The sequence below is a fragment of the Diadema setosum genome, chromosome 22, assembly GCF_964275005.1.
Source record: "Diadema setosum chromosome 22, eeDiaSeto1, whole genome shotgun sequence".
Classification (NCBI taxonomy): Eukaryota; Metazoa; Echinodermata; class Echinoidea; order Diadematoida; family Diadematidae; genus Diadema; species Diadema setosum.
Genome location: NC_092706.1, coordinates 30,589,451 through 30,613,948, shown reverse-complemented (window position 1 = coordinate 30,613,948; position 24,498 = coordinate 30,589,451). Strand labels below are relative to the sequence as shown.

At 39.0% G+C, this 24,498-nt stretch overlaps 1 protein-coding gene across 1 annotated transcript in view; it reads right to left on the bottom strand.

The window, feature by feature from the left end:
- Window positions 1-6,743: 6,743 nt before the first annotated feature.
- LOC140245443 (presequence protease, mitochondrial-like) overlaps window positions 6,744-24,498 on the bottom strand; it is a 50,730-nt gene continuing 32,975 nt past the window's right edge. Inside the window, exons 16-26 of the mRNA XM_072325021.1 lie at window positions 19,968-20,088; window positions 19,120-19,196; window positions 18,316-18,481; window positions 17,266-17,366; window positions 15,118-15,229; window positions 14,846-14,958; window positions 14,195-14,248; window positions 11,471-11,542; window positions 10,497-10,611; window positions 9,287-9,420; window positions 6,744-7,790 (exon numbers count right to left, since the gene is read on the bottom strand). Coding sequence (XP_072181122.1) covers window positions 7,694-7,790; window positions 9,287-9,420; window positions 10,497-10,611; window positions 11,471-11,542; window positions 14,195-14,248; window positions 14,846-14,958; window positions 15,118-15,229; window positions 17,266-17,366; window positions 18,316-18,481; window positions 19,120-19,196; window positions 19,968-20,088 — 1,162 coding nt within the window. The 3' untranslated portion in view covers window positions 6,744-7,693. The remainder of the gene's footprint in view (window positions 7,791-9,286; window positions 9,421-10,496; window positions 10,612-11,470; window positions 11,543-14,194; window positions 14,249-14,845; window positions 14,959-15,117; window positions 15,230-17,265; window positions 17,367-18,315; window positions 18,482-19,119; window positions 19,197-19,967; window positions 20,089-24,498) is intronic.

Here is a 24,498-nt window from a genome sequence, read left to right as displayed (position 1 = left end):
TGAAATTCTTCCGTCGAGATGTTTTCATTGCAACTGATTGACAAATTGCCCTACATCGACGTAAATAAGCACTGAATTGATCAGTGTTTCAGTAGTAGCCATGATAAAAAATCATGGGCGTACATACTAAGCAGTACCCGCTGCATGCTATAAGGACTAGAACCAACACTTGCTGTCGGGCGAAAGCTCGGTGGTCTAGTGGAGATGACGCCTGTCCGGTGATCAGGAGGACGTAGGTTCAAATCCTGCTCGAGTATGTACGCCCATGATTTTTTATCATGGCTACTACTGAAACACTGATCAATTCAGTGCTTATTTACGTCGATGTAGGGCAATTTGTCAATCAGTTGCAAACTGAGCAATGTTTCAAACGTAATATACAATGTACAATAAAACGAAGGGAGCCACAATGTCGCCACCTTGTCTCCAAGCCAATAAGATTCCCACGATAATAAGTACAATTGCACGACCATTTCTTTGGTCGAGCGAAGAAGAACTCGCATTCACCATATAGGGCGCCTTCTTTGCCATTTTTTTCTCATTTTTCTATTTTAACTGTGTATAATATGTATTTATTACAGAGTGCAATATATATGTTTTTATGCTATAATGACATTTTACGTGTATCACTACTTGGGTATTTTAAATCAAACAAATATAATCATAATTATGGCACAAGAAATTGTATTTAAAAAAATACTTGCCTCTGATTCGTACATTCGTACTACTTCTATACACTCTGATGTGAAATGTAAGAAGACAGTAAAAAGTTTTAAGAAAGCTTTCAAGCGTATTTTACTTGAAAAGTATTCTGGAAGTACTCATTATCATTCTGAATTAACATCAGAGTAGCATGACAGGGGTGTGTTTGTGTAAATGGCGTCTTGTGTATTGTTAATGTGCTTGTGTATGTTTTGTTTCATGTGTGTATGTATGTGAATGTGCGCGCGTGTGCCGAATTTTTTTTGTCAGTTACTGGTTACAGTTTGTAGAAAGAAGAGACAATACATTGTATTTACTTTCCCGGGGTTAGTTTTAAATAAGGCCCAGCGCCTTCTCATTAACCCCTTCACTTGATACTAAGTAACTTTGGTTGTTTGTTTGCTTGTTTGTTTTGTCACTTTCTCATGTTACACTTGTCATTATTGTCACATTTTTATGTATGCATGTTTTATTAAGTAAAAATAAATGAAATGAACGAATGAAAAAGAACAGCTTGGAGCATGAACATACAGCCAGTGGAGTGCTCAGCATATCACAGCTGCCATTCAAAACAACCTACACATACATTGCGAAGAGATTCCACTCCTGCAACTCTTTGGGTGCAGTTCTATAAGGCCGGGGGGGGGGGGGGGGGGGGAATGGAATTGGGAATTGTCCCAACCTAAAAATCCGCGCCTGATTATATTTTGTGTTAACCCTAACCCCCCCCCCCCCCTCGACGTTCCGCGCGATGTATCGCTAACGCGAAAAGCTAACGCCGCGACGTTTCATGACTTTTTTCTTTTGAGTCTCCCGCATCTTTTGACACCAAATTTGCAATGCCCGGGCGCGCGGTTCCGAAGTTGCGCATAAATATGTACGTGCATATCAGACCAAAAATTGCTCAAAAACGTGAATTTGTGTACAATTTCAATGCAAACTGTGCTTACAGGCATATTTCACAAAAGCATGATTATTTAGGGGTTTTAATGATTAAAATCGATTAATAGCATATTTTCTTGTTCGGAACAATGTCGCGGACAAGTTTCATCGAAAAAACAATGAAAAACATAAAGTCGAAAAAACAAAGAAATACATAAGAAATTCAAAAAACATTAAAATACTTAAGAAATTTTTTCTGATGCCGCAATTTTTTTCTCTTATATTTGCTCAGGACACTAAAAGGAATATTTACACAAAAAATGTGCCCATTTTGAGCTTTATTTAGTGATTTATACCAAATTATCTGATTTCATGCATCATTATGCATAAATTAGCATAATTTAGCATAAATGATAATTTTTTTAAAATTTAACTACGTAGTACCGTAGATTACGTCATAGGCAATTTGTGGGCCTGGGAGGCCCCCCCCCCCCCCCCCCCCCCCCCCGGCTCTATGATCTACCTAAATAGCCCGGCCTAGTTGGGGTTAACATACAATGTAATATGTTAGCAAGTGTCTGTACGGCACCTCTGCTCTTTTTCTGCATTCATCCATTCGCGCATCAAATGTTAGTTTACCTATTACACAATCACAAGGCCAGTTTATGTTTGTTTGTTTTTTTCCTGCATATTCGCGATCCCCATAACTTTCTCAATCACTTTCTCAACCCAGATGAGACACTAATGGAAATTTAAAAGAGTTTTCGGGGTAGTAAAGTGTATAAAAACTGTCATATATGAAAGACATCTACAATGCGGCAGCAGAATTCACTTTTAGCAAGAAAAAGCTTTCTTTACTGACGACAAACCAGAAACGGCCCTCCAATATTAGGGAATTCAGCGGGGACTGTCGGCCACGACCACGCGCCAAATAGTTTGGGTACCTGATGTTTAATCTTCTTTTACCCAGTGTTCTTCATGGTTTTACCCAACTCCGAAGGTGCTTAATTCGAGTCTGGATGATGCAACTCTTGCATCTGTGACAATTTGTTGGGATGTTCAAAATGGCAGCCAAAATGGTTACCAAAAATCTTGAATACGTGTATATCAAAACTCTCAGGGATGCAAGAGTTGAATCACCCAAATTCGGACTCAGCACCTTCAAAACAGGGTAAAACCACACACACACACACACACACACACACACACACACACAAACACACTAACAAAAGGTGAAACATTGGGTGGACGGTAAAACAAGGAAAGGCCAAAAATCTGACTTTGGCACCCAGACTAAACTCCTGCCAGCTCGCGGCATTGTCCTGCAGGTCCGGGGGGCATGAAGACGTCAATTTGGGACACACATTAGATCACCTGATCAGAAGTCACTTATTGGCCGCATTCAACTTTGAGCGAGAGAACATCAGTCCCTTGGAAAGAGTATTCACAAATGTACAGCATAAGAAAATGAAAAAGATTGTTTACTAATACATTTGCATATAATTATGATCGTTTAAGAAAGCATCAATTCATTTCATCCATGTATTCGAAATCATTTAAGACCAGTTAAAAACGCTTCAGTTACAACTGGTATGACCCAATGAGACTGGTAGTACATGTCCAGTTGTGTTGCTAGTCATACAATTTTCACCAAAGTGCTATGAACATCTAAGTTGGGTTGGGGTGAAGAGATCCCACCTAACCTGTTGAGGAAATGGCACAACCAGAAGATAAATTACCAAAGCCCATGCACTTAAAATGGCAAGGTGCCTAAATCCATGAGATTTCGATCAGATGCAGTCACCTGCATTAATCATTCTTCTGATATGTGTGAGATAGTATGGTAATGTCACCCATCTGCATAGGCAAAATGACGAGAAAGTTCATGAGCTAGCCAGAGTAGCACTACGGAAGGAGGTGTCCATCCCTGGGAATGCAGCTGACAACAGCAGCTGTAGCAGTGAGGGAAGGTCATATGAATAAGCAAGAACACTTATCAATAGACACACGAGACACAGACAATATTGTAGGCACAAATCAGACAGAAATAATCCAAATAGTCGAGGCCTTGTTCTTCAATTTCTAGAATAAGATCATCAAACCAAATAAACATTAGAGTGGGGACCCTTAAAGGACAACCCTACATGAAGGAATCAAAGGCTATCCAACAATAATATTTTTTTTTTAAATCTGAGAGACAGATTTGCAAGGTGATTTGGCAAAAAAAAAAATGTTGATAGCACAATCAGAAACTTCCTCCAAACAACCAGCTTGCAGGCTCATAATGTTGCACGAAGACCAGTACTGACTCCCTTTCATTCTTATGCCCATATCCAGTGGTGTAGTGAAGATTTGTGATAGAACCAAGAGATGTGACACTTGTTCTCTTTTCTGATCAGTTCAGGTTCTGTCTCAGGAAGCTTGATGCAGGATCAAGGTTTGGCGTCATCGTGGCATAAGGTTTGCAATTTGTTGGATCAACAGAGTGAGAGCATTTGGAGGGGAGGCCCTATAGGATGGTATCACAGCAAAGAGCAAAGTGTTGCTTATTATCATTGATGGCAACACAATGATCCAACAACACAGAGATAAAAGTCCTCTAGCCAGTGGCACTTCTGTATTTGCCCCTGACCTTGGACCAAATGGTGAACTATTTCCTACACAGAACAGCAATCATTAATGGGTACGTGCTCAATAAGAGCATGGAGAGAATGGAATGGTGAGTAAACAGGCCTGACCTCAACCCAATCAAACACTAGTATAGGATCAGCCTGGTTGTTTTCTCAGCCAGAGAGTGACTAACCATACATCTATTCAGTGGACCTGCTGCTGATCCTTGTTGGAGTGGAATGCCATCCTACAGCTTTACAAGGTGAGACTAATGCAAAACATGAGGTGTCAGGTTGTGGTTGCTGTGTTCTGGTACTACCTTTAGTACTGAGATCTAGCTCTTTTATCAAAAGTACGATAAAAGAAAATAACTACAACAACTGCACAATTTGGTGTGTGTGTGCGTGTGTGTGTGTGTGTGTGTGTGTGTGTGCGTGCAGTCTTTATATCAGCATCAGTTTGATTTGAGTGGTTTGTGTTAATGCAGAGAAAGTATGTTTCCACCATTTGTTACTGAGTGTTTCAGATGACACCTGAAAAGCTGAAAATCTCCCACTCAAAAAATAATTACACTTGTACTAATGACAAATACAAGCTTATAGTCTGGGTGCCTGAGGCTGAACCTTGTTTTACCACCCACTTAATATTTAGTGATGATTTCTCCCTATTTAATGGGTGCCGAATCTGAATCTGGATGATGCAACTCTGGCATCCTTGTCAATTATGGTTTTGAGATATTCAAGATGGCCACCAAAATGGCCATCAAAAATCTGGAATACCTCGGGGATCCCACAGTCACATTATCCAGATTCAATTCAGCACCATCAAAGCATCAAAATACATTGGGCAGATGGCAAAACAAGGTTAGGTCCAAAACCTGATTTTGGCACCAAGACTCAGTACATGAGGACACATTTCAACTTTAGACTATAAATCTTATCAAGAAATTAATGAAACATCTTCAACTTTAAATGAAAACTCAATATTATCCCAGATTTCATCCACACACGTACATGCAGATGAGAATACATCCATGTGTCAACTTTCATGCATCACCACAGCAACATCATTCAACACCATAAAAACTCAAATCATCACCATGTGACGATACGCTATTGAAAACAATGAATTTTGCAACATTTCATTTTGACCAAACTGCATGTTCAATACAAATGACACATCAATGTAAAAAGGATTCATCATACTTTAAAATGATACAACATTCACAAATGAAAAGGCAATAAGAGATACATTACCCCTAAAGATTGATTTGAAGAACTGTTCTTGAGGGGTTTATAACTCAATCAGTTTTCTTCATACTGGCAATTCCATAATCTATAGTCTCTTGGATGTTCACTGTTGAACCAAACTATAGTTACAACACAAAACATGAATTAACGTCATACAGTAATGATGTATGACAGTTACCTGCATGATTGTCTGAACAATTACTGCTCCAACAATCAGCTCATGAGGAAAATATAGTCTTAGTCATATAACAGGATACCTCTGTAGAATCGAATCAGTTCCCATCATACGATTTGAGGTCACACTTGTGTATTGCTTCTTTCAGTACAACTCAGTAGATTGCAAGTTTTATTATGCTGCATTATATCTACCAAAAGCACTTCAAACTGACCCTGAACATGTTTAGCCCAAGCTTTAGTTGACAGTGTTCTTAAGCAAAAAAGAAAAAAACAACGAAAAATAAAGGGTTTTAACATTTGGTGTTTCCAGTATTCTGTACTAAATCCCACTCATGTAGTATTTGTACAAGATGTCATCCTTTTATGTGAACAGTAGATGTGATCTGCACAAGAAACCATGTAAAAGTGATTAATACTTGATACCACACTGATGCCTGCCATTGAAACTTGCTGGATTTCTTGTGTAAGTAACCAAATTTTCTTCCAGCTGCAATGATTTATCCTTCAAAAACATTGTTCTTCAGGTCTTGAAACAACACTTTTTAGCAGTCAGCAATGTTCAATAGAAATTTGATAACTAATTCAAAGTTTACATTTCAGAGGGACTGCTCAAGAAAGTTTTGATTACCATCAAGAGCTGTGAGCTGATTTTTACTGGCTTCACAGTGCCTCACTGACAAAAGCCACTGTAAACATTATTATCACACAATTGTAGCAAGAGTTTACGCACTAGGCAGGATTATTGTTCATGTACTAAGAGATGCCTATTGGTTGGCTCACCATGCATCCAGTAAAATTTAGTGTGCATCCAGTAATTACTAGATGCACGGTTTGCATCTATGGCAAGCCAAAAGCAAATGCATTAAAGTAAACTTGCCATCAGGTTTCATGCGCAAACAATGGATTTCTGACAAACAAACAAAAATGTCCTCATCCTTTAATATAAATGCTGGATGCAAGTCTTTTTGTGCATCAGCAGGAATAATGTATGCACATGTACATATACATGTACATGCGGTAACTACGTAATTTCGTCTACACCCACTCTGCATTGCCTTGTGGGTTAAACACTGCATAGTTACCTTATGTGCACAATTCTTACTGATGCACTCAGACCTACAACGTAGGCATCACTTGTATAATAGCAAGTTGCCCAAACTCATGGCTTACATGTGAAGACTTTGTTCGCAAAAACCGATGAGTCCATATTTGCCAAATGGAGATATTTTTTATCAAAGGTCAAGAAAAATAAAGAGAATGATAAGAAAAATTTTGCTTCTTTTGACCATAACTTCAAAAATGTACCTTTATATACGTATGTAGTGACCAATATATCATTTAAAAGGTATTATTTTGTACTTTATGACAGAGACCGTACTTCAAATTCTTAAAAAATGGACTTATCGGTTTTGCGAACAAACTCTTCATGTAGAACTGAAAACATTCTTCTACATTTTCATTAAATTTATGATCCAACATAAAATGTCATGGGCTTCTGTCTACAAAGCTATGTGACACACACAATGACCATGAGTCCACTTTTGAGACTAGTAATCTTGAACATTGAGGTATTTCCTGAATATGACTCAATAGATGCCTGAAATAAGATGGTCATTTACTTTTGGGCTTTAAATGAGAAATGTCTACACAATATTATCTTGTCACAGCTAAAGTCTGATACATCATATTGAAATAAAAGTCTTATTTCAAAGACCTCTGATAATATTAAATTACCCAGTAGGCCTATTCTCATACTTCATCTTAACCCGTTGAAGATGGGCTGATTTTGCTACAACACGCATTTCCCGTAGACCCTTGCCCGAGTATACTCGGGACTCGTCCTCAACGGGTTAATCCTGCCTGCAACGTTCCACAAGATGGGAAAAAGTCTCTTCATTAAGAATGAATCAAAGCTTCATATTGCAGGCAACATGATCTCCACAGATACAGTAGATTTTATCTTTTCTCAAACCATTCTTCACAGAACCATCCAACCTGACCTTGTCTTCTCTGTAGTGGGCAGGATACAAGCAAAAGAAGAAAGATCTCTATCATGGGATGATATTGACTGGTCATTCTCGATGGACAGTCCAATCAGCAGTAGTGGTCAAACTTGTGGCTGGACCCAACATGGCTGTAGCGGCTGTCCTTTGACCTGGCTTCAAATACCTGGAATGAAAAAATATGTGAATAGGAATCAGTCAAGTCACCGCCATGTCACTGAGTGACATCATAATATGTTAGCTGAGACAGACATGAGCTCAGTTCATCTAAAAATACAGGTATTAAAGTACTTTATCATAAACCTTCCTGTGAAAATGGCTACACACATGTAACTGTAGACGGATGTCACTGAAAAGGTATCAAGATATAGATTTCCATGTCAGTTAAATGCATTGCGATTGTAAGGTCGTATCTGCACAGTGACATATAACTTTAATGACTTTAGGATCAGTATATAGCAATCCACATTCAATCATAAAGCCAAAGTGAGTACTGCACATTTGAATTTCAATTACAATTTCAACTATGCTTAATGAGGGTAACCCTCTTTGCCTGAAATAACCTTATCAAGAGACAAAAATCAATCACATACACACAGCTGAACACCTTTCAATTTTGAGAGTAATCATCTGGTACTCTTTACTGAAATACTTGATCTTTCTCATAGATTCTAAAGACAGGTGTAATATCGGGATGCGATAACTCTGATACATACAATGTACATTGTTAGACATCGTGTATAAACGTGTCTCACTGAATTTTGATTAACTCACTTTTTTCGACACATTACAAAGATTTAACTTTCCTTTCATTGTATCTCGTTGTCTGTGTTTCAGTCCATTGCTAAAAAGAACTCTTAATGCATTTGAGTATATGAATATAAGAACGACCCAAGTCCATGGAAGATCATTTCGAGTAAACTAAAAAAAACTTCATATCTTTTTTATTTGTCCAATAATATTCTATTTAACTGTGATGGGAAGGCAACATTGTATATACAAATTAGAACATATATTATTATGACAATTAACATTTACGTGTGGAGAGGCCATTTTGTGTGGTGGACTTGGGTCGTTCTTTGATTCATATACATGATATTCTGCTATAGAGATGGGAGAAGGATGAGAGAGGGCGCTATTATATGAATGTAAGAATGACCCAAGTCCTTCATTCTTACATTAATATAAGATTTAACTCCTTCATTTCAGGCACTTCCGGGGGTAATTAGGATTTATCATTTACACACAAGATGAGTCCATGCATAAGCTACAATTTCCCATGTCAAACTAAATTTGGCCAAAAATTGGACTTGGGTCGTTCTTATATTCATATAGTCATTTCCTTGACCACTTCCTTTCATGAATAGTGGATCATTGACCTTGGCCTGTGATATGACCACTGACCTCATGGCTAAAATTCTTCACAACTATCCTTTGCATAATCAACTGCATAATTACATTATTACAGGCATTTCTTTGGGTATCATGGTTGAAATAGAGAACTATGCACAACCAGACATGGTAATAGAAAATAGTTAAGAAGAACTGTGTCTTTACTACTGAAATGGTGCAAACAGAGAAAGAGACCCCATCTCACAACATTTAAGATTTGGAGTGATGCTCATTAGTAAGGTAAGATGGAATCTCTAGATCTTGACTCACTTCTCAGCAACGTGTATGAGGTCCTCCTTGGAGACGAGGAAAAGTCTGTCTCGGTTTGTTTGTCTCATGTCATCTGTGACACCAGACAGGAAGAGGGACACACCTTTATCTGATGGAGACACAGGACTGTCCACCTGTCAAGATGACAATCAACTCACTTTAGCTTTCCTTCCTATCACTAGGAATCCAATACTACAAATTTACATCAATCAGCATAATCTAATGAATCAACATGTCACATCCAGGTTGCACAATGAAATCAAAACTCACAAAAATAGCTGCTATCACATAAAAACACAATTTGTGGAATTACATATTTGATATGTATTGTAAACACGACTGCTATACAAGGCATAGAGCTTAGAGTAAATGTACAATATGATGACAGAACATCGGATAAAGGACAAGGGGTTGCAGGAATCAAATGCTGTGAGGATCAGGTAGCCAACTACAGGACAAATTGTGCACGTAATATCAAAGCAAGGTGTAAACAGCAATGTATGAGAACATCAATCCATCCAAAGTGGGTATATGAACTATTAGTCTTTGTGGTCTTTCATTCCACATATTTTGTTAGGATTAAACATTTCTGATTTCCTAGCTCCAACAATATGTATCAATATTCGTGACAAAAGGAATGTGTGATCATGCATAGGTCAAAAATCAGCTTTTATGATAGATACACAAAAATAGACCACCTGCTTGTCATCTACAATCTAAGGATGGCAGTCTGACATAATGGTTGTAAAGCTAGAAAGTTTTCTCAAAACATGATGTACACAGAGGAATGGGCTAATATATAGGGAACTCTTCCTACTTGAGATAACCACTGTACATAAATTTTTGTTTGATTGAGATGGAAGAGATATCTGATAAGCCAGCTTCCTTCTGGTGGCATCAGCAAAATTTGGTGTTATAGGTATACTACAAAGATAAATGATTGTAGGTATACTGCAAAGATAACTGTCTGGGATCATTGATCGAAGCAAGATTTCATTCTTCTGATAAAACTCACAATGCAATTTGAACAGATGGTAGAAGTAAAACAGTGGGTGAGAAATAAAGACAGAAAGAGATAAAGAAACAACAGACAGAGAGAGAAAGAAAAAAAGAAAGAAAGAAAGAAAGAAAGAAAGAAAGAAAGAGAGAAGTGACAGAGAGAGAAAGATGAGAAGACGAGGTAAGGGTGTCAGATCAGCAGGATATTTACCACAGAGAAGACTGACAGCTTGGCTTCATCAATATCTTGCTGAGTGAAGTTACCATCCATGGCCCACTGTACTGAAGACTCAAAGGCTGCCAGAGTTTCTACAGTATTTGGATCTCTGCGATTGTAAAGGAGATTTAGCTTTGTGTAAAGCAGGAATACCTAAATGTAACCTTTCTCCTTTTAGTACATCTCACTGCCTAGTGTGTACTCTGTGTTTTTATGTTGTTAAAGACTCTCCTGTCCAATCTTTCTACTTTCTTCATTCACATTTTTATCCCTCTGCTTTTATTTTTCAGCCCTTACAACTCACTCATTTCTTTCAATTCCATGTCTGTTTTCAACTGTTTCTACCATTCTAAACAGAAATGACAATATCACTGTTTAGATTTTCCTGGGACAATTATTTTTTATTTTTTTATTTTATTTTTTGCATGATGTTGATGAACATTTTTATAATTCATAAATCAAAACCCTTTGAAATTCACTTAAAATAATCAGGGAGTTAAAATGTGCTGTGCATTCTCAATGATATACAATATTTCAGATATACTGTTGTTGTAATTCATTTTAATATTGATAGCCTTGACCAAGCCATGATTTTCAAAGCTTATGACTCCCAAACCTTGTGAATATCAATCCTACTCACTCTCATACTACACTAAAATTTGTGTCTGACTTCAAAACAAAATGATCCATCGAAACAAGTTAAACACACATCTCATTTTTTTCCAATGCATCGAATTTATTAGACCACTGTTTCCATGGAGGATTTAGTCCTACCAAACTGTCTCCTAGTGACTCTAAACCCTGACTCCTAAGGTAACTGACTCCTAATGGTAAAATAAATCACTATACCTCTGACTCAAACCTTCAATGAGTCTTCATGCCACTGACTTCTATCACTGAGATTTCAAAGCCCCAAACCTATGATTCCCAACGTACCATTAAGTGGCACTGTGTGACATCCATCTCACCTGTAAGAGTAGAATTTGAAAGCTCCCTCCGTTCCCATGGATGCACCTCCACCATATGCCCCACCTTTTTCCCTACAATGGGAGAAAAGGGTTGAAAGGTTATCTACAGTAAGTCTTGGAAGTAACCAATTTTCACTACAATGAAGAGTATACCCAAATCTGCAGTTAGTGCTAATGACATTCTTTGCTAGGATTAGATACTCCTGGCTCTAAAGATAGATGTGGACAAGAATCAAAAATATTCTGATGAAAGTCACAAGGAATAATAATAATAATTTTGATAATAATAACAACAATAATAATAACAACAAGGAAAAGTAGAAATTACGCGGTGCGTAATACATGTCCCCGCCGGAAGTAGCATTTAGTAGCAAAATGTACAATATAGGTAAAAAGATGAAGGTCAAAGGTCAAAGAAGTCAAAGTCAAAATTCTATGTAGAAGTTTTGAAGCCCTCACCTAGTGCCATCACATAAAGCAAACGGAATCGAAATCGGGTTAGAAATGGCGAAGGAGTAGCATTTGGTAGCAAAATGTACAATACAGGTCAAAAATCAAGGTCAAAGGTCAAAGAAGTCAAAGGTCAAAATTCTGTGTAGAAGTTTTGAAGCCCTCACCTAGTGCCATCACTTAAAGCAAACGGAATTGTAATCGGGTTACAAATGGCGAAGGAGTAGCATTTTGTAGGCAATGTACAATATAGGTCAAAAATCAAGGTCAAAGGTCAAAGAAGTCAAAGGTCAAACTTCTGTGTAGAAGTTTTGAAGCCCTCACCTAGTGCCATCATATAAAGCAAACGGAATCAAAATCGGGTTAGAAATGGCGAAGGAGTAGCATTTTGAAGCAAAATGTACAATATAGGTCAAAGGTCAAGGTCAAAGGTCACAACTGAAATTCTGTATAGAAGTTTCAAAGCTCCCATGTAGTGCTATCATATAAAGCAAACAGAATCAAAATCGGGTTAGAAATGGCGAAGGAGTAGCATTTTGAACATTTTGATCACACACGGACGCACACACGGACACACGGACACACGGACGGACGGACGGACGGACGGACGGACGGACACACGGACACACACACGTACGGAGCCCGTTTCATAGTCCCCTGCTCGAACTCGTTCGGCGGGGACAATAATAATGATAATAATAATAATGATAATGATAATAATGATAATAATAATAATAACAATAATAATAATATTGATACTAATAACAACAATAATATTGATAATGATTGTAATGATAATAATAATAATAATAATAATAATATAGATAATAATAACAACAATAATAATAACAATAATAATGATAATGATAATAATGATAATAATAATAATGATAATGATGATAATAATAATAATGATAATAATAATAATAATAATAATAATAATAATAATAATAATAATAATGATCAAAGGAATTCCTTAAAGGGGAGGGGCCTTTACAAAATTTTTTTTCTTTTTCTTTTTTCTTTTTTTTTTGCGCACACCCGGTGCACTCCCTCCTGGATACCCCATTGATAATGCTGTTCTTATATAGCACATATCACCACCATAGTGTCTCTGTTCTTTCAGGGAGAGGATTGAAAAAAAAGTGGCATTTGCCTGGAAATCTGAGATGATTACAACACCACTGATAACAACATGACAATCTGCATCTTTTCCCAAAATGGATCTGAAGATCCTACTCATTGCAGAAAAAAACAAGAGACCCGCAGGTCTAGCGCTCACCTGAGTATCACAAGTTCACCTTTCATGCAGTCACTAATCTACATTATTCACAGCTCTACTAAAATTTGACCAGGCATTCTCAAGTAGAAGATGAAAATGTACAATAAAAAACAAGGGCCCAAATTTTTTAAGATTCCTAATTTTTTTTTTTTTTTTTTTTTTGGGGGGGGGGGATTGGGGCCCCCTGGGGCCCTCTGGGTGGGGCATGGTGCCCATTTTGATAAATTGAGATCCCGAGTCTAGCGCTCACCTGAGTATCGCAAGTTCACCTTTCACGCAGTCACTAAATTATTCACAGCTCCACTAAAATTTGACCAGGCATTCTCAAGTAGAAGATGAAAATGTACAATAAAAAAAAGGGCCCAAACTTTTTAAGATTCCTAAATTTGGGGGGGGGGGGATTGGGGCAGCCTGGGGCCCTCTGGGTGGGGCATGGCGCCCATTTTGACAGATTGAGTTCCTAACCCCCTAGGGATGCTACCTGCCAAGTTTGATGGAAATCAGTCCTGGGGTTTTCAAGAAGTAGATGAAAATGTAAAAAGTTTACGCATGACAGACGACGCACGACGGACGCCGGACAAAGGGCGATCGCAATAGCTCACTTGAGCCTTTGGCTCAGGTGAGCTAAAAAAAAAAAACAACATTCTACATAGATGGTACATAATTGGGAACAAAGTTCTTGAGCTTCATTAAACCATTTAACATTCTTAGCTTAAAATTGAGTTTGTCAGTCTCAAAATGAAGGTCAGTATCCTTACATTTGTCTAACACTGTGGTTGTGGATAAAACTGATGAAGATAAATGACTCCCTCATATGTTAGTCACAACATACAGGTTTGACTGTGAAGACACAAACTCTTGTAACATATCATCTTGCCTCAGACACTCATTTCACAACATTAAAATTTTACGTTCGGAAAAAAAAAAAATAATAATAATATTGTACTGCATACTGCACATGCAAGTATTATTTCAATTTCTTTTTTGTTTACCTGATTTCTCTGTGTAGAAATTTGGCAGACATCAACCTAGCAAGAACCCTCAGTCTGTTAAAAAAAAACAACAAAGCATCATCAATGAACTTTCTTTTCACATGAATTTTACGTTGATCATCTGAAAGTCTTAATTCTATATAAAATTTTGTATTTCCAATTAAACTTGGTGTGGCTCCAAAAAGTTTGACACTACAACTGCATACCCTAAGACATACCTTCCATTCTACATGAAATTCTTTACTAATTGCAGTAAAAGGTCCCCAAATTTATGAAGAAAGCGCTGCCTTTTAGTTGTTCAAAACTTATGTCAATTAACTCTATAGCCCCAGTCCTTGAATAGAGTTGTGCAGTGTGCATAGGAGCTGAATCCTCAGATTCATTTCACCTGACTGACAATTTAAAAAATCTGAGATCATTGTTATTGGTACATTTACACAAAAAGCTGAATGAAACACTTCACACTGAATTAGTATGTAAAACACCCCTAATATTATGTAATGTACTCTACTGAGAAGAGAACATTCTTTACTCAGCTTTAAAACTCTGAGGTGTAATGTATAAAATTTCTACAGTGCTGACTTAATATAACAAACATATTAAACAGTGTGACTCACTCAATTCACATGAAACATAAACTCTAAAACTTACTTTGGGAAGTCTGGATGTGTGAATGGTACACCACAAACAGCATGACTCATGTAATTGACAGGGAAAGGAAGTTCATAGTGCGTCTTCTCTTCTGATGGTGAGAATGTATCAACCTGCCGAGAGACATAAAAGAGTTGAATTTTTGGTCAATTTTTTATTAATACATATACAAAAACAAGACCTCCTCTTTCCACTTCCCTAAGAAAAAGATTAAAGTATGTGTCATTACTAATATTATCTCACTGGTAAAATCTCCCTCTGTACAGACTCACCTGGGTTAGTTGTTGGTCATGGATTCTTGGTGTCCCTGGTATATTTCTGATGAGTCTCTCAACCTCACTCATTGCTTGATCCATTCCTTCTGGGCTGGAGTTAATTGCACACCTACGGCATGAATAAACAAACCACAAAACATTTTACAGAGTTTGTGGAATACATTACACTACCTGTATTAATAATTCAGCAAAAAAAGTTTTTCATTACATGTATACAAATGCAACATTTTAAATACACCACAAGATAACAAATACATGTCCCTCTTTATACATAATTCCACATACATGTATCAATACTATCATATATGATAAACAATGTAAGTATACTAACAAAGTTCATACAACTGGTTTGTAATAATAACCCTAGCAATATGTGTGCAAAGACATACAACAACTCAGAGAGGGCCTGTAAGCAAACCTGTGGTTTTGATTGCCTCCCCCGCCCCCCCCCCCTTCCCCATTCACACACATCCTGTATATGTGATGCATGACAAATCTGAAAGTGTAAGGGTTCATTGCTTTTCCCTTTCTGTAATAAGTTTTTTGTTATTCAAATTACTGTTTCTTGTATCAAGTTCTTTTCACTGCAAGTGATTGACAAATCACCACACATTGACATAAATACACACCAATTATTCATTGTTGTTGTTGTTTTTTCAACAACCATGACAAAAATTATACATAATATGCGGGTTTGCTTTTACATTTCTTTGAATAAAGACACATAATTCATGTAGATGTAGTTCATGCACAATTGGACTAGGTTCATACAAAGGAATGACACACTATCTAAATTCATGAAATTCTTCCGTCGAGAAGTTTTTCATTGCAACTGATTGATTATTTACATTGATGTAGGGCAATTTGTCAATCAGTTGCAATGACACACTATTTGTATGAAATACTAGTCCAAGATATCCATGAGATGTCTGTGTTAACCCTAAAAAGACTGGGGGGGGGCCTAAAAGGCCCCCCCCCTCGACATTTCGCGCGATTACTCAGCAACACGCAATGCTCTCGCCGCGATGCTCTATGACTTTTTTCTTTCAAGTTTCCCGCACATTTTGACACCAAATTTGTGACGCCTGGGGGTACGGTTGTGAAGTTACATAACTTTTTGTACATGCACGTGAGACCGAAAATGGCTCAAAAATGTGATTTTGTGTACAAAGTCAATACAAATTGAGTTTTATCACATGGTTCATATAAATATGCTTATTTTTACTCTCAATGGCTAAATCAATTTGTTTTAGTCGTGTTATGCTTCAAAAAGGGTCTGCCACAAATTTTGCTGAAAAAAACAACAAAAACAAAAGGTCGAAAAAACAAAGAAATACATAAGAAATTCATAAAACAATAAGATAAATAAGAAATTGATTTTGATACCGAATTTTTTTTCAAGTACATTTGCTAAGAATGCTACAAAGAATATCTAGACCAAAAATGAGCACTTTTGGAGCTTTATTTACTGATTTAGATAAAAAAGTCTGATTTCTCACATAAATTAGCATAATTAATCAAAATAAAATAAAAGAAGACTATTTTGGAAAATTTAAATATATGATCTTGTAGATTACATCGCACACTACCATTGTGCAAATTTCCGCGGCGATCGCGCGATCTACGACCGAGATCTTAAGGGGGGGCCCTTTAGGCCCCCCCCCAGTCTTTCGAGCTACCAAAATAGCCCAGTCTTTTTAGGGTTAAATGTTGATTCTTTTTGTTTCCACAAACCGTTGATGATATTCTTGGAAGCCTGAGAGATTAGTTGTCATGACATGAACTGCCTGCACATACACACACCTACCTCAGGTTACACACACACACCTACCTCAGGTTACACACACACACCTACCTCAGGTTACACACACACACCTACCTCAGGTTACACACACACACCTACCTCAGGTTACACACACACACCTACCTCAGGTTACACACACACACCTACCTCAGGTTACACACACACACACCTACCTCAGGTTACACACACACACCTACCTCAGGTTACACACACACACCTACCTCAGATTACACACACACACCTACCTCAGGTTACACACACACACCTACCTCAGGTTACACACACACACCTACCTCAGGTTACACACACACACCTACCTCAGGTTACATACACACACCTACCTCAGGTTATCTTTATTGAGCACCAAGGAAGCTATGGTCTGTAGCTGGCTAAGAAGTGGGTCAATGTCTTCCTTCTCAGCTAGTTCCTTCAGGAATGCAACCTACAAAAGGTTACACAAAACAAATATATTAATTCACTGTCAAGATGTTACTAACACAATGCACAGACAAAGACACAATGATTCAATACTAAAATTTCTTGCTGCTTGATACACATTAAAATTATTTCACATTTTCACAATTACAAATTCTTGTAAAAACAAACACACAATTACATACACGTATGTACAACAATGTGCCCTTGCTTTTAATCTTGATAGCAACCGACCAAGTGAAAGAAACCATTTGTCTGTGATTTGTTGCTACGTCTTGCTTATTTAACAGTTTATCATCCATTTTTACTGTTTTATAAGGTGGACTGCAACATTCTCTCTTTATTGTAGCTTTTTGTTACTGTATAACTCTTTGTTTCGGGTACAGAAATTTCAAACACTTCTAAATTGCTGAATTCATTACTGATTCCAAAGTTGGCAACACATTTCAGAAAAGTACTGTTCCTCTTCCTCTCTCAAATTGGCAATGTGTTGTAAATTTCTTCTGATTTTGTAGAGATTTGATAAATTAAACTAGTTCCAGCTCAGCTGAGATATATAGTGAACTTCACAGGTGTTAATCTAGTGGTGACAAGGTATTATCTGCAGCTAACCCCAACTCTCCTCCCTCTTCTCCCCCCCCCCCCCCCCATGATTTGATAGGTTAATAAGCATGCCATCAGGGTCACATGACCATTTGCAGGCTGGAAATCCTTACTTCGAATACACAGAATACACCTCTGATGTAGAGGTGTGTTATCTCTCATGTGGCATAAAATCAATCCATTGAGAAGTCATTTCTTGTGTGCAAACAAGTAAACAGGACTTCTGACATCAATTCAAAATTATGTGCTACAACTCATCCAAGTTTTCTGAATGTACTGTGCAAAGAGAAATAGTTAGGTATTTAGACTTCATTTGATCCTTGAACTAGTCATTCATTGACCACACGACTCACTTGTGACATGCCACTTGCTATTTCATGGAGCCTTCCAGAGGGCGACAGACTGCTGCTTGCTCTTTTCATGGCATAGGCATGTCCCATGTTGGTCAGAGAGCTGGACAGGTCAGCTGCCTCCATCCTTACTAGAGTGGTCAAATGTTCTTTATCCTCAAGTCTGGGGCTACATTCGGTATTTAAAGACAAGTTAGTACTTAACTTATACTGGCCAGACCTGTTCAGAAAAAGTTCACCTATGGTGTAACATCTTTTGTTTTCCAAGCCATGAATTGCTTTTTATATGTCATGAATACAAAATACATAAATTTATGCCTTTACTCAGATTTTTTATTTATGAAATATAGCTTTACAGGACATCATGAATTTTAATTCTTGTCCCTGCCTACACTTTGTTTCATTTTTACTTTTTCAAATGTTGTAGTGATAACTGCAGCATGTGGTAACATCCAAATAATGACTGTCATTTTTTTCTCATTTTGTATGCCTTTTTAAAACATACATGGCCATTTTTTAAAGTTCACAATATCAACTATTTTCCCCCAGCAGATCAAATCTCTGGTAGATTCAACTTGTAACAATTGCACTTCAATGGTGAACACATCAGAGACTTTGTTTTAACAAAGCACGCTGACTTTGGATTGCACTTATTATTTGTCAGACCAAGAATTGTTTCACTTGTATAAAACAGCCTCTTGTAGAAAGTTTCAACATCGACATATGAAGACAAACCAAAGAAGTATGTGTACAATGTATATGAGTAAACAAACATTTAGAATGACAGCAAACATAATGAAGACATACCTGGTGAAGACACTGCAGAGCAAGTCAAACATTTCTTGAAGATTTCTGTCCAAACAGAAGGAAAACATGCCAATTCCCTGAAGTGAAAAGAGATCAAAACACAAGTCACTACAGACAGAGCTCCGTACACAGCTTGATTCTTTCCATCATTCATGTCATTCTCTTTATACGTTGTACTACATTTGTACCTCATCTGTGTATTAGTATTCAACTACATAGATATACTATGTAGCACGTTTGGTATACAATATCAATGAGTTTTGGATGATGTATGCTCGCAAAGCGACACGAAGAAAAAAAAAATTAATTTTCATAGTAATTGTGTGTGTTGGGCAGCACTGGCTGATATTTCTTCACATATTGATAAGATTCCCTCTCTAGATCCAATATTATCCTCTGACAATTACTTGATTAGATTTCATAACAAGGTTTTGATGGCAACTGTTCAAACTGATACCAGGGATGTGAATTCTTAAATTTCCACATGTTGATCAGACTCTATTCATTCAGACAAACTTGATATATTCTCTGAATGGAGATACAGCATACAGCAGTATTTTTCACACCAAGTGCCATTCAGATTTGATACAACAACACAGCTTCTTGACAATGTATGTCTGGCTTGTAGCACTGAGTGATGTATCACACTCTGTGTTCACATGATTAAGAAATGAGATGTATGATAAAACCATTGTTTCACAAAATATTTGACATGGTGCTCTTTATAGCACAACATACCTTTTTACACTACTTTGTTTATCACACTACCTGTTTGCAAACAAGACCACTGTGGAATTGACCATGCTACCTATTCAGATTATAGAACAATAGGGATCTATTCACACTACCTGTTCATACTGCATGATGTCACTATGAAACTGAGCGATGCGTCTGAATGCAGTGATTCCACCAGTCTTCAATTCCTCTCGCTGTGCAAATTCACGAAAGTTTAGATCACCAGCACCCATCCTTGTAAAGAGAAACATATCAATAGCTTTTTATTTTTACACGCTGGAACAGAGTATACAAACTTGCTTCAACACTATTCACTGATGCCTTACAGCAATTAATTGAAGGTGTAAACATTAAACCTATATATCATATACATGTATTTACACACACTTTAGAGCATGTGTTCAGTGTGCAATATCATGTTACAGCTCACTGAACAGATGTCTTGGGGATGGCTAGTAACTGATCAGTGGGAATCAGTGGGAATGCTGGGGGATGATTGTTCCAATCCTTGTGGGATTCATTTAAAAGTACATTATATATCTATTGTTGTGTGAAAATTATTTGCTTCAGAATGGTATCACATTCAAGTAATGTGCAGTTCAATGTTTCCAGGCTAACATGCCTATACAGTGATATGGCGATCGTTTACGGTCGTTTAATGATCGCCCCATCTCTGTACAGGTATGCAAACCTGGAAACATTAAACTGCACATTACTTGAATATGAGACCATTCTGAAGTGTCAAATAATTTTCACACAACAATAGATATATAATGTAATCATAAATGAATCCCACAAGGATTTGAAAAATCATCCCCCAGCATTCCCACTGAATCCCACTGATCAGTTACTAGTCATCCCCTTTAACCCGTTGAGGACGAGTCCCGAGTATACTCGGGCAGGGGTCTATGGGAAATGCATGTTGTAGCAAAATCAGTCCGTTCTCAACGGGTTAAACAGTCACAGTACTTTGTTTGCACACTGTCAATGCACTGATGTCTGGAAACTAACTGTCAATGCACTGATGTCTGGAAACTAACTGTCAATGCACAGATTTTAACCAGGACTGTTTTGTGCACTCATTCTGGAGTGCTTTCTTCTCTGATTGGTAAAGATGTGTATGAACTCATACAGTAGATCAGTGATACAGCTGTAACTTCATCAATATCTCAAGACATTCATTCTACAGAAAGAAATAAGTTAATCCATTTAATAAAGTTGTAGTATGAGTACACACTTGTGTACAGCTGTATACACAAACCTACACACAGAGAGAATAGTACAAGTTAAGAGACTGGGCAATATTGTATTAGTGGATGTTGGTCATTTCAAAACCTGATGATTCTGACTCCAGTGCTCACTTTGTGATGATGTTAGAGGGGTTAGGATCACTGGAGGAGTAGTACCTTTACTAGGTGGCCCCCTCTGCCCCCTGGGCGTCCTAGACTGGTCTCCCCATATCCAGCACCATGAGTAGTGCAATACATGGGACCTAGTCCCAAAAACACACCAGCTTCCCTCATGGTGAAGACCGACCATGTGCCTGTACGAGGCGCCCCTACCACGGCTGAACATGGCGGATCTAGGGGAGACAACCCCGATAAAAAACATGCCACTCTGGGCTGGTGGAACCCTCAACCCTGAACACCTTGGTTGAAAATCTATCTCAGGAGAAGGAAACCTCTGACTTCAAAACCCGGGCAGGTGGAACTCGTTTGCCTTGGCAGGCCATTCACCAAGGGACTTTGCTCGCCTGAACCAATTAACCAAGCCTGTTTCGGCAGACCAGGCGGAAGAAATCTTGTGTTTCAACGGCTGTGAAGGCGACTCAGCAAAAGCACTGTGGAGTGCGAAGGGCATGTCAGAGCACGAAAGAAGACCTGGCCATCCATTGCAGCCAACGAAGCCCCCAGACGTAACGATATATTCGTGCCACTGGAACCTGACTTCTGAGGCCGAGAGAGTGGGTTTGCTCCAGTGCAACAGTTTTCCCACTTAAAACCCATTCAAGCACAGGTTACGTTGTGCTCTCTACCTCCCACGTAACCCAACTTCTGTAAAAGTCCTGCGGCGATGGAGGAGCGGTGAAGCAACAGGTGTAGGTGACCACTGGCAGTTGTAGTCGCAATCCCACACGTAGGCGGTTCTGGACAAGTGGTCGCTCTTCTATGTACCCAGGGCAGCAGAGAAGTTCGGCAGCATCCAGGGCGACTGAGCAGCCCTCTTTAGGACAGCACTGCTCACCCTAGTAAGGGAGGGACCTAGAAAAGGTGGCCTAAACATTGCCTGCCCTACTGCATCTGGTCAGTTTACCGCAGCTGACAGGATCATCCAACTCAGCGGTCGAAATCAAATAAGGAAACAAACAGAAAGAAAAACAAAACTGCTTTTGGGAGCACGGAATGTCCGTACCCTCATGGACAGAGATGATGCAGCAAGGCCGCAAAGGAGAACAGCCCTAGTTGCCAAAGAGTTGTCACGCTACAACATTGATATTGCTGCCCTCAGTGAAACTCGGATTGCAGAGGAAGGCTCACTCACAGAACCTACCACTGGCTACACCTTTTTCTGGAAAGGCAAAGCCCAAAAGGAAGACGGGATCCATGGAGTTGGCCTGGCTATAAAGACCAGTCTGATGAGACAAATTTCAGACCTACCCACTGGCATCAGTGAACAGCTTATGACATTACGCCTGCCCCTCAGTCATAAGCGACATGCAACAATCATTAGTGCATATGCTCCAACGCTAACAAGTTCAGAGGAAGCAATCAAAGAGTTTTATGCCGACCTCAGTTCCATACTCAATACGATCCCGGCCACTGACAAAATCATCCTTCTAGGAGACTTCAACGCTCGAGTAGGCAGCGACCATGGTCGATGGGACAGGGTTCTTGGTAGACATGGTGTTGGCAAGATGAACAACAACGGCCTCCTGCAGTTGATTAAGTGTGCTGAGTTTGACCTCGTCATTACAAACACAGTGTTCAGATTGGCAAACAAGTACAAGACTACCTGGATGCATCCCAGATCAAAACAATGGCACCTGATGGACTATATCATTGTTCGACAGAGAGATCTCCGGGACGTCTATGTTACCAGGGTCATGCGAGGAGCTGAATGCTGGACAGATCACAGGCTTGTCTGCACCACCATGAACTTGCACATCGCTCCCCATCACCATAGACGACCAAAGCTTGTTCGTACTGCCTTCAACACAGCCAGACTCAAGCATCCTTTCGTCCTGCAGAAGTTCCAATCTAGGCTCAATGAAAAGCTGTCTTCCACTGGACCACTGACTGGAGACCCAATGCAAAAGTGGAACCAGTTGAAAGAAGTGCTGACCGACGCTGCCAAGCTAGAGCTTGGCCTCAAGAAGTGACACCACAAGGAATGGTTTGATGAGAACAATGCTGCCATCGATGAGCTGCTTGCCGAAAAGAACACGGCTTTCATGGAATGGCAGAACGATAATGACTCCATCTCTAAGAGGAACAGATTCAAGTCATTACTGAAAAAGGCCCAACAAAAACTGCGCAAAATGCAAGATCAATGGTGGGAGAAAAAAGCTGAAGAGATACAGAGTTTTGCTGACTCGAACCAATCTAAAGAGTTCTTCAGCTCCATCAAAGCAGTCTTTGGCCCTGTAAAATCAGGCTCCTGTCCATTGCTGTCAGCAGATGGAACCACCTTGATCAGGGACAGGGCTGGCATAAATGAGAGATGGAAGAAACACTTCAGTCAACTCCTGAATCACTCGTCTGCAGTTGAACAAGCCGCACTTGATCAGGTCCCACAGCAAACAGTGAAAGAGGAACTTGATGTTCCGACATCCATAGCCGAAGCCAAGAAAGCCATCAAACAGATAAACCCAGGAAAGGCATCTGGCCAGGAGGGTATTCCTGCAGAGGTGTACAAGGCACTCAGCGACCAGGCCTTTGAGGCATTCTATGATGTTCTTACCAGTATCTGGAATGAAGAAAAAATGCCAGCCGACTTCCGTGATGCCACTATAGTTGCCTTATTCAAAAACAAAGGCTCAAGAGCAGACTGTGGAAACTATAGAGGCATATCCCTCTTGTCCATTGCTGGAAAAATCCTTGCCCGTGTCATTCTGAATAGGCTGATCTCCACAGTTGCAGAGAAAAACCTCCCTGAGACTCAGTGTGGTTTTCGACGCAATCGTTGTATTGTCGACATGGTCTTTGTTATGAGACAGGTCCAGGAAAAGTGCATCGAGCAGAACATGAACCTCTATGCTGTCTTCATAGATCTAACAAAGGCATTCGACAGTGTCAACAGGGAAGCACTCTGGACAATTCTTAGAAAACTTGGCTGTCCAGCAAAGTTCACTACACTCATTAGATTGTTCCATGAAAATATGACTGGTCAGGTTCTGTCAAACGGTGAACCATCCGAAAAATTTGCCATCTCCAATGGTGTAAAGCAAGGTTGTGTGCTCGCCCCCGTGTTGTTCAACCTCTACTTCGCACAAGTCCTGTTCCACGCTGTCAGAGACCTTGACCTCGGCATCTACATCAGGTACAGATTAGATGGGTCGCTGTTTGATCTGCGACGCCTTGCAGCAAAGACAAAGGTGCTGGAAAGGCTCATTCTTGAAGCTCTGTTCGCAGATGATTGTGCTCT